General features: G+C 38.3%; 1 protein-coding gene across 3 annotated transcripts; it reads left to right on the top strand.

The window, feature by feature from the left end:
- The first annotated feature begins 1,735 nt into the window (after positions 1–1,735).
- Positions 1,736–15,626, top strand: LOC105033404 (E3 ubiquitin-protein ligase HOS1). Of its 3 annotated transcripts, XM_010908180.4 has the most exons (8): positions 1,817–1,910; positions 2,046–2,089; positions 5,880–6,035; positions 12,505–12,895; positions 13,024–13,158; positions 13,269–13,444; positions 14,868–15,281; positions 15,372–15,626. In XM_010908180.4, the coding sequence occupies exons 3-8, from the start codon at positions 5,934–5,936 to the stop codon at positions 15,609–15,611; spliced, it is 1,458 nt and encodes a 485-aa protein (XP_010906482.2). In that variant the 5' UTR covers positions 1,817–1,910; positions 2,046–2,089; positions 5,880–5,933; the 3' UTR covers positions 15,612–15,626. The 3 variants fall into 3 exon arrangements, with proteins under 3 accessions (XP_029117136.2, XP_010906482.2, XP_019702194.2); XM_029261303.2 differs by lacking the exon at positions 5,880–6,035 and having other exon boundaries at positions 1,736–1,910; XM_019846635.2 differs by lacking the exons at positions 1,817–1,910; positions 2,046–2,089 and adding an exon at positions 6,638–6,711 and having other exon boundaries at positions 5,892–6,035.
- The last annotated feature ends 1,279 nt before the right edge of the window (positions 15,627–16,905 follow it).

Raw genomic sequence — 16,905 nt, 5'->3', positions numbered from 1 at the left:
GTTGAGGAACCTTGAAATGGTGAGACAAAGGTTCCTACATGATCTGAGGGCCGAAAGGCGGGCTGCCGCCAAATCCATCATACGACACCGACTCCTAGGGATGGATCCCATTGATATAAATCCTGAAAACACCAATCATCATCAGAAATCCGACATGTATAGGCTCCCGACTGACGAGGAGATTGTCGATCGGGGCTGGAGTCATGCTCTGATCGGAGACTTGGAGATTGCCGCTGTCTGGATTTTAGGTGCTAGGGACGGCTTTGGTGGGTCTGTCGTCCCCCAGGACCCTGAGGAACATCTCCTGATCAATCCGATAATGGAGCCATCATCCATGGCACTGGGTTCGATGATGGTGCCGCTGATGGCAAGGTTGGAGCGATCTGATAAGTTGGTGGCGCCATCGGAATGGCATTGACTTGATACACATTTAGTCGACTCGACTCCGATTGAGGCTAACGCTATGTAGGCTTTCCTTTCAAAAACCCCGTTTGCCGCTTTCTCCTTGACGTCGGAGTTTGCTTCGGAGATGGCTGACATCGATCCGTCTGGAGGAAAACCTGCAAGAAAAGCTTCGATCAGAGGCGGGTCTGGTGGGGAACCTCCGACGCTCAAGTCGGTATCTCATTCAACAAAAGGAGGAGCATAAGAGGCAGAGTGATGGCTTACCTTAGGATCCTCTTTTTCGCCTTCTCTTATAGCTAGAGCCTGGAGGTTATCAGGCTTTGGTCCGTAGGCTATCGGGCTAGGCCTTCTGCCATCTGTTCATCGTTCAGGTTGTTAGTCGTGGGTATCTATCATGACACGTGGTCATGTTTTAGCGATCTGTCAGGATATCCTGTCCGCCACATTCCGGAGGTTTGTTAGAACTCCGTCAGAGGATCCTGCCCGTCACATTTCGAAAGTTTGTTGGGATCCCCTTAGGTCGCGTGCGGATGATTCAAATGACCTGCATGTCTGGATCGTCGAGATGAGTCTGAGGTCGTGTTAGTGGTGTCAAGTGGGCCATCGGGAGCGGTCTGTAGGTAGTCTTCTGGAAGGGAGGACATAAGATGTGGGATCTAGTTGCCATCGAGAACTGCTTAGCAAGAGACTTCAGCTCAGAAAGGGACGCTTCATCGACTTGGCCTTTGGAAGACATTCTTGAAAATTGGATTGCAGCAAATCGGGTGCCTGGGGCCTGCATAACTCTATAGAGAATCCATCAAATTCTGCTGATGGGTCCTCGATGTCCGCCTCTTCTCAGACCTGGCCATCTGGGGGTCAAGCATAGGCACAAGGGCCGGCTATGAGCCGGCTCTGATTCTATGCTCTCCGAAATTAGGTCTGACCATTCTGGGCCTTGGACCTCTTCACATCTATGGGCCGCACAGATTTTTCACCAACAAGAACTTTTCAGCCTGTCCGATAATCAATTCAGAGCTCCAGTTATGTATACATAAAAAAGTTTATTGGACTCATTATTTTTGTAACCTAATAGATTTTTTTTTTTTGGTTTTCTTAATGAGAAAAAACCGGTGCGTTTGGCGCCAGGGTCGGAGTGCAAAGTACGGTCTAAAATCTAAAATGGGCCCAACCCTACTCAACATCCTTTATGGCTTGGGTCGAACTCCGGAGTCCACACAACGGTTGCACAGTAAATCCTCTAGGTCTGTCGTCCGCGGTCCGCATCCCCCTTCAAAGCTGCCCGATCCGCCGATGGAAATCGTCAAACCACAAAAAGAAATAACGCTTTTACTTGACGCTACTAATGAAGGGACCAGATGAGCTTAATAGAATTCTCAACGGCAGATCTAACAGAAGACTGAAGCCACTACGCTTATGCGAGGCCGGAGGGATAGAAGCGCCAGTCTCGTTATATTCCTCTCGGCTGTCCTTTACCCTCCAGCGCCGCCCGGCCTCGTCTTTGGGTATTATTCTCTCTTCCTGTTACTCTTCAATACTCCGACTTGGGTTCTTTGTTCTCCTTTTTTTTTCGATTCGCAAGGAGATCTGTTGGATTTTATTTTCTGAACTATTTTTTTGGGCTTTTGTGGCTTTTTCAGATCCAAAATCAAGGCGGAGGTATACGATCGGCTCCATGGCGCTGGTGAGTTCCGCGTATGAATAGGGTTGTTGCTTTTGTATCTTTCTTAATGATCTCAATTTTTTTTTCCTATTTGGTAGCTTTAGGGTTTTAGGGTTTAAAGATTTTTTTTCCCTTTTAAATATATATATTTTCTTCTCACAAAATGGGTACAAACAAAGAGAATAAGATGCTTAGGTTTTTTTTCCTTGATTCAGATTGTAGTATTTTTTTTATTGCATTTGTTTTATTATAATCATAATTATGTGCTTTCTTCGTTTCCTTTCGGTGCGTTCGAATATGTTTCACATGGTCCAAAGTTCTATAGCTTGACTGCGATCTACTGTTGGTTTTGCCTTTTTCTTGGCTTCCATATTTTCATGTTTTCTGCTAGGAGCTTGGCATTCTATTTTGTAATGGAAAACTGATCATTAGGGGTTTTGTTTAGGGCTTTGACGGAAGGATTTTTTGGTTCGATGGATTGTGTATGTGGTGCTAGATTCTTAGTTCTCTGTATCATTATTAGATTGGTGGGCAATGTCTTTATATAGAAGCGTAGGGATCTCACTCTGCAACCATGGCTAGTTGGATGGGAATCCTCATCCCCAGAAACTTTGTCTGGGGCACAGGTTAAATATAAGTCTTCTGATGTTGCGTGCCAGTTTCTTTGAGCTTCTTTATGGTTAGAAAACAAATCATTCTGCTATCTTTTAATCATGATATTTGATATTATTTTGTTATCCTAGAGTTTAGCAATTGTTTTCCAAATTGCCATGTGATTGTTACCTCTTTTGGTTGATGCCAACCATGACAAGACTTTTGGTGGATTTCCTGAAGCTTTAAAGAAATTATTTACTGTTTAATAGATGGTCTCTTTGCCACATGAACATTGTCTACATTCAACAAGGCCCTGTCATCCCCCATTAGGTTCTAATTGCCTTTGCAGCTTCTTTTTGTGGGATGACACCTAGCAAGTGGTCTTGCAGCTTGGATAAACTTAGGGATCAGATGACCTTATCCCAAGAAGAAATTGGATGGAACTGAATCTAATTCCAAAAATTCCAAAAAGAGATTGGACAGAACCAAATGTAATCCCAAAACAACCCAAAAAGAGACTGACAAAACCAAAATAGGGAAATGTAAAGAAACATTAGGATTTGGATGAGCGAAGAGAGAGATGAAGCCAAGGCTAGGATTACACAATGGTTTAGATTGGAGATAAGCAAAGGGAGGGTGATAACCCAAGCCTAGCAATCTCAAAGAAAGCAAGACATTGGCATTTCTCTATGCTTCTCTCTCCATGTTGTTGCTGTCTTAGTCAATAAGCTGCATCAGCTTGCCAAAGATTCTCTTGCTTATACATTATACAAAATTATTAGAAGATTTAACTCAATTAGAAAACATGTAAAGATGAAAGCTAGGGCGAATCATTAGACCAACAAATGGATCTGGAGAGAGATCAAAAGAAGAAGTCCCCTCTTTAATTAGAATTTCAGAAAAATTGTTCACTTAGAGCCCATCAGGAGGACGGGTGTGATGGAAGGGAAAAAATTGCCTTTTCAATCGTAATTCAAATTAATAAAAATGGTCTTGAATGGGGTTATTTGTCTTCAACCCCATGGTCGAGCGGTGGTGGAAATGATGGGGTTATTAGGCCTCTAAGGAATGAGTTTGCGAGGCAGAGCGGTGATGATGGGGGAATCGAATAGCGGCTGAGGCAGCAGTGGCTGTGCTGGCAGTCGGAGAGGGGTCGAGGGCAGAGATGATGGAGAAGAAGGATGGTAGAGCGGTGTGGGTTCATGGTTCCATCGATCCATGATTCTACAAGCAGATATTTATCTTAGGAAGAAGAGAAGAGGAGAGGAGAGGAGATCCCACCAGAGTCGCTGAGCGAGGAGTTGAAGGAGGGAGGTGAGGGAAGGCAGGTGGCTCCGACGAGGAGAGTAGGCGAAGGGCGGTCCCGAGTAGTGGAGTGGGAGGAGATGGGGAGAAGGGCGGTCTTGAGTGGCGAGTACGAAAAGATTGGGGCACCACTACACTAGGGCTGCCAAAAGCCTGAACCGGCTAATCAAGATTGAACCAATTATAGAGTAGGCACATATGGATCAAATAGTTTGAGTTGGTTTTTCTTATTCAGTTCAAAAAATTTTCAAAATGAAAGGAGATAGAATGTGAAAAAAATCCAACAAAACCGTTTAGGATTTAGAGTTTTAGAATTTTCATTTAGAATTTAAGATTTAAAGTTTAGGATTATAGGATTTAGGATTTGGGTTAGAGTTTAGGGTTTGGGGTTAAGGGTTTGGCATTTGGGATTTAGGATTTAGGATTTAGAACTAAGCAACAAAATGAAATTAGAGTTTCAAACAAGCAAAACCTATATGGACAACCAAATCAGATCTTTCTATTTGATAAGTATCTATATAATAATAGTAAAGCAATGCATGGATATTAGGGGTGGCATTCCATGTTGGCATATAAGATTTTAGAGTATCTTTTCTATGCACTACATGGCAATTAGGGGGGGTATTCCATGTTGACACATAAGATTTTAGAGTATCTTTTCTATGCGCCACATGGCAAGATGCTTGAAGAGTCTCAATCGGGTGGGAGGCTTGGAGCAATTGTTGTAGTTTATCATCATAGTTGTTTTTTTTTCCTCCTTGAGATAAGATCAACCTTGTTGCTTATCCCACCATAGATCACCTCCCATCAAATCCCCCAACCCTTACCCCAAATAAATGCCGCCCACCTTGGATTACGCTTTGAAGCAGTCGCTGCAAACCCAATCCCAACGGCCCCATTCCATTTAGCCAAGCCCATTTGCTAGAAGCCCATATAGCCTAGCTCTATTCAACATGATAAATTGAACTGAACCAAACCAAATTTCTTAGGTTGGTTTGAATCGATTTTGTTGATGTCATTTTGGTTTCGGTTTTGATTTAAATTTTAGAAATCGATTTAAGTTGGTTTTGTTACTAGAATAAGCTTAAACCAATCCAATCCGAACCATGCATGCCCATACAGTCTTGTGACCTTACAAGCTCATTTGGTTTGCGGGAAGAATTTTTGCTTATTGAAATATTTTTTTCTGAAGTACTGATTATTTTGAGAATATGATGCTTGGGAAAGTGTTTTTTGGCATGCTTGATTGACAATGAAAAAGTGGCACATTTTAGAATGCCTTATATTTAGCTGAGCATCTATTTTTTGGGGAAAACTGCGTAAAATATCTATTATATTCTTAATAAAAGAAATGACCTTATCATTCTATTTATCGTTTTAAGGGCACTTTTTTTTTGAAAAAAGATCCTAATTTCCAGCCTATGGGAAAGCCAAAAACCCATGTCTCCATAGGTTTTTCTTTCCCATGAAACATGTAAATTTTGTTTTCATGGGAATGCCATTTTCCAATCTCTCCTTTGAAAACTTCAACCACATAAGAGTTTGTTTTTCATGTTTTCATTGACCATAGTTCCCTCGGTCCCATAGTTCGCTATCACTTCTCCCTCAATCTCCTATCCTCTCCAATCCTACGCCTCTCCTCTCTTCTTAACATTCCTTCTCTATTCATTCCTTCCTCCTGTCAAATCCCCCTTCTCCTTATCCTTTGGTGGTCCTATTTCATCTAGGTGAAACCCTGCACATGTAGGAACTCCCTTTCTTAGGACTTCATGCAGGTTTTCCCTTGGCCATGATGCCTCCTTCTTGCTCTTATTCCTCCAAAATCTTAACCTAATACCTCTTTTTTGACATCCCTCTTTTATACTCTTCTACCATGAGTCTCTCATTGCACTGTTTTCTATCCCATTTTTAGGGTTTTTGATCACCATTACTTCTGGAAAGGCAGAATATTGATGAAAAAGAGGACATGGATCGAACAAGGTTGGCTGGCAGGGTTCTGTTCTCTTTCAACAATGACAATGGGCGTGCTGCCCGACAGTTGCCAAACTATGGCAATAGTGCCATTCAGGTATAAGCCCTTTCTCTCTCCTTCCTAATTTTAGAGCCATGTTTTATATTTTTGTAGCAAACTTGATATGTATACAAGGAAGAATGCATGATAAAATATTGTTTTGTCATCAAATGGTTAACATTATGTGGCAAAGCTATACACATCACCAATAAATAAATATTTAGTGATGAAATGTTATCCTTACTAAAAAAAAGATATGTTTGCGATGAAATATAATTTGATTGCCAACTATAAAACATACTAGCGATGAAATCAATTCATCACCAAAAATTTCTAAGATCGTTGTCAAAATTAATAATTAATTCATAAGAAGAATGTATTATCACTAAATTTCATGGTATTTACAACAATATTTTTTTTCATTGCAAAAATATCGTAAATTTGTACCAAAAAAATTCACCAAAATGTCGGAGTGGGAGTATTTGGTGCCTCAAATTTGGTGATAGAAAATAGCAATGGAATATTATTTTGTTTAAAGAAATATTATTTAAATAATATTCTATGACAAATGTTGTATTTCATTACCTTATGGTACTTATTAGTGACAAATTATGTTTTGTAGAAAAGTATTTTGTCGTTGATTGACCATTTCATTGTAGAGTGTGTAGGTTCGACGGCGAGGATAAGCTGAAGGAATGGATGGAAGTAATGATGGGGATCATGAGGATTATAGGTAATGACTCTCGATGTAGATCTAGATAACGAGGAACAAGATTGTTAAGAATTGCTTCTCTAGGAGCGAGGTGGTAAAAGCAATCATTGACCACCTAGATTGAGGTGAAAAAGGTTAGTGAAGAGGGCTTGGTGGTGGCAGTAGTAGATGAGGCGAAAAGGCACTTAACAAGAGAGAGTATAGAAGCCTAATGGGCTTTAGACTCCTCTCTACTAATCCCATATAAGATGGGAATATTTAAGTTCCACTTGTTCTAAAATTAAGTGGAGTGGAAACATAAAATTTCTATTTTGTTGAGAGCCTAAATCATGCCTATGTTTTAAAATGCAGTGCATGATACTGCATATGCAGATGCAGTCACCTGATTGTACCAATTTACCTATATGCCAAGGTTTTAAATACCGGTGGGATAGCAAGGTATCCCACTTTCAAGAGTGTTGGGATGGGTTGAGTTGGGAAATGGATCGGGACAGGACAGGACATCTACTATCCTAAGTGTCGATAGGGGATGTCTTGTTCTTTAGAAAAATGGGGATGGCCCATCCGTGGTATTTGAAACCTTGCTATATGCATTATTAAATGCACTCGTACTGCATATGGACCAAATAAGCTGCCCACTTAGCAATGTTTGACCATGTGCTCACCGTACTTAGCATCATGCAGCTTGTGCAGCTACATATGTAGCTTGCTTGGTCTTGTTAGGCCACATATATGGCCCACTCGTATGTGGGCTTAGGTGCATTGAAAGGTTCAAGTCGATGGTTAGGTTGAGAATGGATTTTATGTGAGCCGCATATTAGTATTAGTAACATATTTTAATTATTTTATGCCTATTGTTCTTAGATATTAAGAACTAAGCAATATGCACTACTTGTTAGTTGTTTTGTAATTGATATTGTCATTATTTATCCAAGAAATTTTACTATCATTATTGATGTTTTATTCTATTTAAATATTTTAGTTATTTCTAAGTAGTTTTGAAATACTAACTACATATGTGTTGGAATATGCAGCCCGCATACTAGAGCTGCTTTTTTAGAATGATGAGAAAACAACAATCTAAGTACCACAAAAAAAAAAAAGAACAGCGGTCTCAAAGAACTAGTGGTTTTTTGCTGGTACTTGATGGAAAGAAAAAAATGAAAGAAGAGAAGGAACCTTGAGATGACATATCTTAGATTTCAATAGAAGAAAAATCTGGTGGACATTTAAAAAGCATAGTATGATTAAAGAATTTGCTGATATTAGAAAAGCTGTGATGAGTGTTTAGAAATTGATATGTGATGACAACAGATCCAGCCATGTTGATTCTACACCAGTGCAAAAAATCCTATGGCGAAGTCGTCTTTGATAGGTAGACTATCACAACAAGAACCCATTTTATCATATTCCAAATCCGGTGTACAGAAGAATTGTGGGGGGGGGGGAGAGCATTACCTGATTTAAATAGAATTCAGTTGATGGATTGGAGAGGTGAAAGTTGGTGCTATCCTATCAACAAATACTTTCAAGAGCTTGCCCAAAGATTAGGACCTTTTTCCCTAGTTGCTTTGACATAAAAGACATTGTCTCATAGCTCTAAACATAATAAGGTTAATAAGGTAGCAAACAATAGATAGTTGTCTCCTATTACTGCTATATGGTTGACCTTTACTACTGGGAGTAAGACAACTTGCCCTTATGCTGAGATTAGTCAAACTAAGAGAGAATGGGTTAGTAGTTGGGCTAGTGTAGGGTGACTAATCCATGTAGAAAGAGCCCTTATGCAAAGATGACTCTAGATAATGCCAACTATGGTGGTGGTTGGGGTGGTTGTGTCATAATCATGGTTTACTATATCAGATCATATCGCTTGGTATCGAGCATACCCTACTGTATTGGCGGCAAATTGATATTCAGTGTGGAGTGGTACTGAGTATTGATAACATGAACTAACCTGTACCAATACCAGCATAGTACTGGTACGATTACCAGAATTGGTAGTGTGAACCATGGTCATAGTGATGATTTAGATGGTGGTGTTATGATGGTCTTTTTGCTATTGAGATTGGTGTAGAGATATTTGATTTTGATCTAAAGATGATATATCAAATATGTCAATGATCAAGAGCAATAAAAATTCAAAAGATCATATATCAATAGGCACAATTGTTAAAATTACTACTATTGCGTCAGGACTTCAGTGGAAGCTGATGTGGCCAAGGATGGAGGATGGTTCAAGCACAGGGATGCTAATAGTGACTTGCAAGAGAAGTCTACACACGTCAGGGATTCTTCGGCGAGGGATCCTCCGATGATCAAGTTAGCTGGAGCTTGAGAACAATAGAAAGGAGAGAGAGAGAAGGGCAAGAGCGCAAAAGGCATTTTTTTTCTCTAGTTGAGCTTACCTCAAGGGTCTTCGAGTTATCTCTTTATATAGAGGAGTTGTAGGCCGCTATATAGAGGGTCTTTGAGGTCGGCACACAGCCAAGGCCTTGGCCCGGATATGTTACCATCGATGTTGGTCATGAGAAATCATCCTGCGTGGTCGGCGAGGTTCCGACCTCGAGGTTGGTAGGTGCTCGCTTCAGGAGGTCGGACAAGAGCCGACGGGATCATCCCCTTTTGGCTCTCCATGGTGGCATTGACGAGTTGTCGGTCGTAGTCGTCGGCACTGGGCCGATTACAAGGTCAAAATTGGTGTCCTTGACATGTGGCCGAGGATGATGTTCAGGAATGAAGTCCGGTGAAGCCGTTTGCTCTGTTGCTAGAACATCCAAATGATGTTCATCGTTTAGAGTCTGTCTCGGTACTTCAATTGATCTGAAGAGTATGTCTGAGGATGAGTCCCGAGGGCAGTAGTCGAGATAGTATGATCCCGTAACAACCACGTAGTCATTGGTCAACAAGTCTACCTTTTACCGAATGTATCGTATTGTAATAGATGAGTTTCCATGTGGGATAGGGGTCGACCTAGCTTATATTGAGCGAAACTAATCCTGTTCTTCCTAGTTTCTTGTTGCATCGGCCCATCCTATGGTGCTTCGGGCAACACCATGGTTGGGGATAAGGAAAAGGATCTCCCAACCCTTTGTTAGTATGGGGAGTATGCTATACCATGCTAGGCATACTGTACTGTAAGTCTGTAATGATAAGAGTACAACAGCTAGTATAGGTCCAGCGAACCTTGCTACTAAGTTCTTCTTTTTTTTCATTATTACAACTAAAATGAGGTACATTTTTCTCAACATAAGGTGAAATGATGTAAATGAAAACTTAAGTTACAATCTCTAAGCTCCTCTTTCACCCAACCTAACATCTCTGTATCAAAAGTCTTTGGTAAGTGGCAACCAATCCCTCCAGTCCACTGGCAGTCCTATATTTGCCAATTTGTTACCTATCAGGTGGTCTCTAACAGCCTTTAAATAACCTCCAGTAGTTTTGCAGGCTTGTTGGTAGTCGTGTGTCTGCTCGAAGGCTCCTAAACAAGTATCAATTTTGCCTTACTTTCATCCCTCATGTTCCCAAGTTCCTGGTGCAACACATGCAGCTAGCAAGTGCTTTGACCACTTGGACCATGCCAAACTTTGCATGAGCTAGTGGATTCGCGAGCGAAGACTTTGAATTTTAACCTATGGATTTTTGCATTAGTTTTCCTTTGAAAACCATATCGAGTTTTAACTAGGATATCTGTAGCATGTTTCCTTATTATTGAGTCCTACTTCAAGTATGATTTTTTACGGGGTTTAATGCCCGAATTAGGATAGGATCATCTTCTATATATATGTATCTAATATATTATACATCATAATCTTTTGATATATTAATAGAATTTCTTGGAGATAACTTCCTTCACCAAACAATAGGTTCGTTCTTCAATTCATTTTGGTTCTGTTAGTGCATTGATCTTCAAAGTGTAATCCCGGTGATCAACTCACTCTTCACCCTCTTCTTTTTTTTTTTCCTCTTGCTTTTTAGGTTCTCTTATCCATTTTCTTTCCCCTTTTCTTTTTTCATTCCCACACACCCCCTCCTGCGTTTTGAATAAACTGACTGTCCTCTAGTCATTTTTCATCTCCCCCCTCTCTCTCTCAAGCTTTTCCTTTATATGTTTTCAATTTGTTTTTTCTCGTCTATTATTTCTGTTTTCTTTACACCTTTTGTTTGACCTGTCCTTATTTTGTTTTTGACAGAATCACTGTGACTTGTGGACTTATATGTGATCAAAACGTTTCTTGGTTTTGGTTAATCTTATCCCCTAATATCCTATAATGGTTTGTTTAGTTATTTGTCTTTATGATCCAGAAAAAGATATGGTTAATAGCAATAATTTTGATCCATTTATTTATTTATTCATGGTCTTTCAAAAATTGGGATACCTAAATTAGGCAGTCTGCCTATTTGACTAGGCAGTAAGGGGTCCGTATCAACTAGGGGATACCTAGCTGCCTTGCTTACCTTGTCAATGGAGGTGAGCCAATAAATCATCATTGTGATGTTCAGATTGGAGCATTTGTCCATCCATCCAAGTGGTAGGGAGCTAGCAGTTTCTGTGACTAGGGGATGATGGCATCAAATCTCAAGTTATGGGACGCTGAGAATGAAGAAACAATTAAGCATCCTTTGATACAGATGTTGTTTCTCACTTATATTCTAAACTTTATATATGGAAGAAGTGAACTAGTTAATTCAAGCTTCTTCACTTACGTTTCCAGCCAAATCCTATGTCCACTTTGACATAGATGAGATGCAACATGTGGCCAAGATTCTAACCCTTCAGTGATGTTGCTAGTTTGCACTCTAAGTCTCTAACATTGTTAAAAGATCCAGGGCTGTATTTCCTCATGATTGTGTCCCCCGTGTTCTGTTTGTCTGGCCTTTTATCTTTAGAATTTTGATTATTTTCTCGAGCACACACACACACACATATGTATATGTACATCTACATACATGTATGTATGTACATACATTCATACATGTATGTAGATGTGCATATACATGTATGTATATACATATATGTGTATATACACGTATATATATATATACATATATGTATATATACACGTACACACACACATACACATACATACATACATACATACATATACACATATACATACATATACATACATACATATACATACATACATATACATACATACATATATATATATATATATATATATATATATATATATATATATATATATATATATATATATATATATATATATATATGTATGTATATGTATGTATGTATATGTATGTATATGTATGTATGTATATGTATGTATATGTATGTATGTATATGTATGTATGTATATGTATGTATATGTGTATGTGTATATGTATGTATATGTATGTATGTATGTATATGTATGTATATGTGTATGTATATATGTATACACACACACACACATATACATACATGCATGCATATGTATGTACACACACACACACACACATGTATGCATATGTATGTATGTATGTATATATGTATACACACACACACACATATACATACATGCATGCATATGTATGTACACACACACACACACACACACATATACACACACACACACACACACACACACATACATATATATATATATGTATGTATGTATGTACATACATACATATATATAGATATGTATATACATGTATACATACATATGTATGTATGTACATACATACAAATGTATTCTGAAATATTTTTGCAGTAGCTGTTTTCTAAAACCTTACATAAATAAAATGGTTTGTTTACTAATAAATCCTTATACGAACTGTCATTGTGATTATGCTATCTAATAACAGGATGCATTGGAGCACTTGGCATCAATGGATCTAATTGAACTATGCAATGAAGCAAAAATTGAGTGTTGCCGAGCAACTAGAGATTTGAGGAACTGTGGACGCTACGTGCAACATGTACTTGACTCATGTGGGCATGCCTCTTTATGTGCAGAATGCTGCCAGAGATATGATGTATGCCCAGTTTGTAGAACATCAATACCAAACAATGGAGCCAGAGTCCGACTTCGTCTTTATAATAAATGCATTGAGGCTGGTCTTATCTCCAAACGAGATGATGACAGATTTCAAGAAAAGGAAGACAGCAGGGAGCATATAATGGCTGATATTGAACGTCTATATTCTCTGTTTGATGTTGCATTAGAAAACAATCTCGTTTCTTTGATTTGCCACTGTATCCTTCGCTAACATTTATCTTACTTGAAATTGTGGTGTAGATGCTCATAAGCTTATCTCATTCACATTTTATCTGCTTTCCAGTTTTCAAAATTTTTCCAGTTGTTACCTTTACAAATTCATCAGATGTTTCAGATGTCTGTATGGATGAGAATGCGGTGTCAAGTGATCCCGTTCTTGCTTTTCTTTTGGATGAAGTGGTTGTGAAGGACTGGTGCAAGCGAACATTTAAGAAAATCATTCATGATCTCCATGGGATTTGTATCCTAAAGTAGTTATAGCCTTTCATGAAGTATATAGTTTAGCAGTTTGTAAATGTGCATCAATGTTTTAATGGAAATGTTACAGGTTATGGCTTGACAATGATATAGATAAACATGATCTAGAGACAATGCAATCTGAGCTGTCTCTGTTGCAAATGTTGGCATTGCGGTTAACTGGCATTTCTAATGTTCTTGAGGTTATGTATTCATCATTTAAGGAGACCTTTTCAGGTCAGCTTCATGACTTGCATCACCTTTTGGAGAACACATTGAAGGCAAAGCAGGTTCATTTTCCTACTTGACTAACAGCAGCCATGAGTATATTGTCAAAACCAAATTTCTATCGACTTCTTCATGTTAGGATACCATGCCTTCCTATATCTTGTTGCATTCTAGAAATAGAAAAGAAACAAATTTTCTGAGAGTAGCTTGAAAATTGATTTATAGCCTTATGTTGTTTTTTTGGACATTTCTATCCTCTTATTTGACGTGGAAATGGCTCGTACGTATGTAATGTTGTTTTACTCTCTTCAGTTTCTCTCCTTTTCACTCTTATTTATGATTGATAGGCTATGCTCTTGCTTGCTGTATGTTCACATATCTGGTTCCTTTTTTAAAATTATATTGTCACACATTTTCCATCCATAATTTGATGTGAAGTTCTAGCTACTCGACTTAGTAACATTTATCTAAGGATGTAATTCTTTGCAAGTATGAGGGAGAGGAGAAAATGAATTTATGTGCAAAAAAGAAAGTGTGGCTTCTTGAGTTGTTTGGTTCAATCAGAAATAGTAGACCATTTTTTCTTGAACCATTTGGAGGAATGGAGATGAAAATGGAGAGATGCAAGGAAAAGATTAGCCCTGATTGCCCCAGCTTAACACGTGGACAAATTTTCTTGTACTTGGCTAGTTAGACCCAATCCAACCCCTTCTTAAACTTGTTGGTCTAACTACTAATTTCAACATTTCGTTTTATGTGTTGATTAAGGAGGTCATTGATTGAATCCTAGCTGTTCATGGTTGTAGAGAACATGCCTAGGAAGGGTCCTTGTATGAGTATGAGTGGAGCCTCCAACATCATGTGCCAGACACCATTCCAACATCATTCTTATGCCAAGCACCATAACATTTGACGAGGTGATCTTATGATGACTTTAAATTGTTAACTTTTTGCAAGATCTCAAGCCTCTTCATCTCTATTGTCCCTTTGCTTTCCTATGAAAAAATAGTTGCAAATCTATTGTTATAGTGTGCCAAGGCATCCAACTATCCTATAGAGTTTTTCAACCTTGACTCCATCTTTCTTTATGGAAAGTTGAGTTTGAAAATTGAAACCAATTCCATTGCTTTCGTTTAGATTTGGCGCTCTACATTATTCAATACTACCTGTCCCTCGAACCCTAATTCTTTAGAATATTAAAAGGAAAAAAAGAAATGGTTCATTTCATTGACAGAGTTTCACTTTTGCATATATGGTTTAGTTGTTGAGAGTAAGGGATCATGCACAAGTGACGGGAAGGCCAAAGGGATCATGCCAGAATCTCTCCTCTCTTGATTGCTGACAAAAATCTAATGCATTGATTATTTTTTATTGTTGAAATTGTTCACAGATATTGTGTTTGGAGCAAATGTATAACTAGTTTTATGCCATTACCTCTACATAAAATGTTGTAATGTATTTTGATACTGTCTTTTTTTTCTTCAGCACTTGGAGGTCATGATTTGGTGTACAAGGCATCAATTTCTTAAGAATGTACAGTCACGTTTCTCTAATTCTGCCTTATGGAGTCTGCATGTGCAAGAAAGAAAGTCAGCTGCAGTTAATAGGTCATGGCCTGAGTTTCCAAGCAATTTGGCAGATTCTGTGAGGTCAAGTGGTTTCACACTTTTCATTGAGCAAGCATTATCAAATCTTGGGATGGAACAGAGTTATATGGAGAGAAGCAAAGAGGAAGTGGATATTACTTTCTTGCAGGATGAAAATTCCCCGCTGCTTTTCCATTCCAAGATAGATGAGGCCAATAAAGATGGGTGTTATCCATTTAAAAATTTGCGAGCTGCTACTGATGTACTGTTTTTACATGGAACTTCTGATATGGTGGTCTGCAAACATGCAATTGTATCCTTGACCTCTGTTATGTGCTTTGCAGTTGTGATATTTATATTGGTGCTTATGTGCTTCCCTCATTTTTCCTTAACTTGCTTGCAGTTCTTATACTATCTGTTTGATAGACATTGGACTCTACCTGATGGTGAATGGAAATATTTAGTTGATGATTTTGCTGCATCTTTTGGTATAACCAGGCACTCACTGCTTGAGTCTTTTGTTTTTTATCTTCTGGATGATCATACCTTTCCAGCACTGCAGGTACTTTGTTTTTTTCAAGCTTATTTTGTTAGTTTGATCTATAGATATGAACTGGTTTGTGTTGTTGTTGATATATGTTAATTATTCTAGTCAGGACTTGCATTTTTAGAAGTTGATTTGATGGTTTGGTAGCATAATTATTTTTATGCCACACATGCATCATAACATCAATATTTTATTAGTAAAGGATCATTAATCTTTTGAAACACAAATTTTATGAAACAAGAAGCATCTCTGCAAATATTGAGATGTTATTTGTTCATTTTTACCTTAGAATCCTGGGTCTCGTGGATAAATATACATCCATACATATATAAGTACTTACACAGATGTGCATACATAATATGAACCATGGTGCAATAAAACAAGCCTCATTCTAGCCACCAATAAGCAGGGTAAGAGGCAGGATAAAAGGTAACCCAGCCCTAGAGGAACTCAATAGTAGAGAGGAAGTACGTAAGTGACATAGCAGGAAAATAATCACACAGGAATGGGAACTATCATAGAATGATCTATATAATGCCAAGATAGGTTTTTTAAGTGGAGAGTAGTTGAAGGAAATGGGGTTTATGCATCTTATTCCATCCACCACAATATAGACATGATCGGTTCTCAACAAATACCCACCAACAAATTCATCTCTAAAAACAAGTTCCCATTGGCTCTTGAAGTAGGCCAATAAGTCAAACTAAAATCCCATCCAAAAATAATAAAGGATAAATTGTAACGGAAAATAAAGTAAAAGATAAGAAGGGTATTTCTCTTAACAGGTTATACATCAGGAGAAAGGCAACACCTAATAGGCAAAAATATATGTAATAATTTGTACTAGACTATACCAACCAATACCAGACGTACGGTACCATGCCAATAGCAAACCAAAACCTGGATAGAGGATATATTGAGTGTTGGTTCCGTGAACCGACCCATATTGATACTGTACTAGAATGATACCAATATGGGTACCAAAGCCGGTATTGTGAACCTTAAATGTAGATATTCATTTAAATGTACCTTAGAGGAGCAATTGCAAACTTGATTTTTTTTTTTACCAATCATGGATATGGATGTGGGAAACAAATATGACATGATACATGAACATTGTATTCCAAATCAAGAAAAATAGGATAGAAGTATTGTATGAATTGGACAAAATCCTTTTTTTTTTTGCATATGTAACTATATCATATAGTGTACTTCATAGAAACTTTATAGTTATAAGTTTCCTTGCTTTTTTTGTTAATTGGCTATTTTCTCGTTTTTAGGGTACACATAGGTGTCTTTTGCACCTCTAAATATTGTGGGCCAAAATGTTGCTTGACGAACTTGATTTAATCCATGACTCGGTAAATCCCAGGAGTTTCTACTTTCTAGG

This window comes from Elaeis guineensis, chromosome 9 (genome assembly GCF_000442705.2).
Source record: "Elaeis guineensis isolate ETL-2024a chromosome 9, EG11, whole genome shotgun sequence".
Taxonomy (NCBI): domain Eukaryota; kingdom Viridiplantae; phylum Streptophyta; class Magnoliopsida; order Arecales; family Arecaceae; genus Elaeis; species Elaeis guineensis.
Note: the sequence above shows the minus strand (reverse complement) of the source record. Positions and strands in the feature narration are given on the sequence as shown.

Excerpts from the sequence above, each read along its gene's own strand:
- LOC105033404 (XM_029261303.2), top strand. The coding sequence starts at position 1,751 with ATGAAGGGACCAGATGAGCTTAATAGAATTCTCAACGGCAGATCTAAC. Across the intron at positions 1,911-2,045 it reads CCGCCCGGCCTCGTCTTTGG|ATCCAAAATCAAGGCGGAGG; the intron begins GTATTATTCTCT and ends TGGCTTTTTCAG. Across the intron at positions 12,896-13,023 it reads CGTTTCTTTGATTTGCCACT|ATGTTTCAGATGTCTGTATG; the intron begins GTATCCTTCGCT and ends CAAATTCATCAG.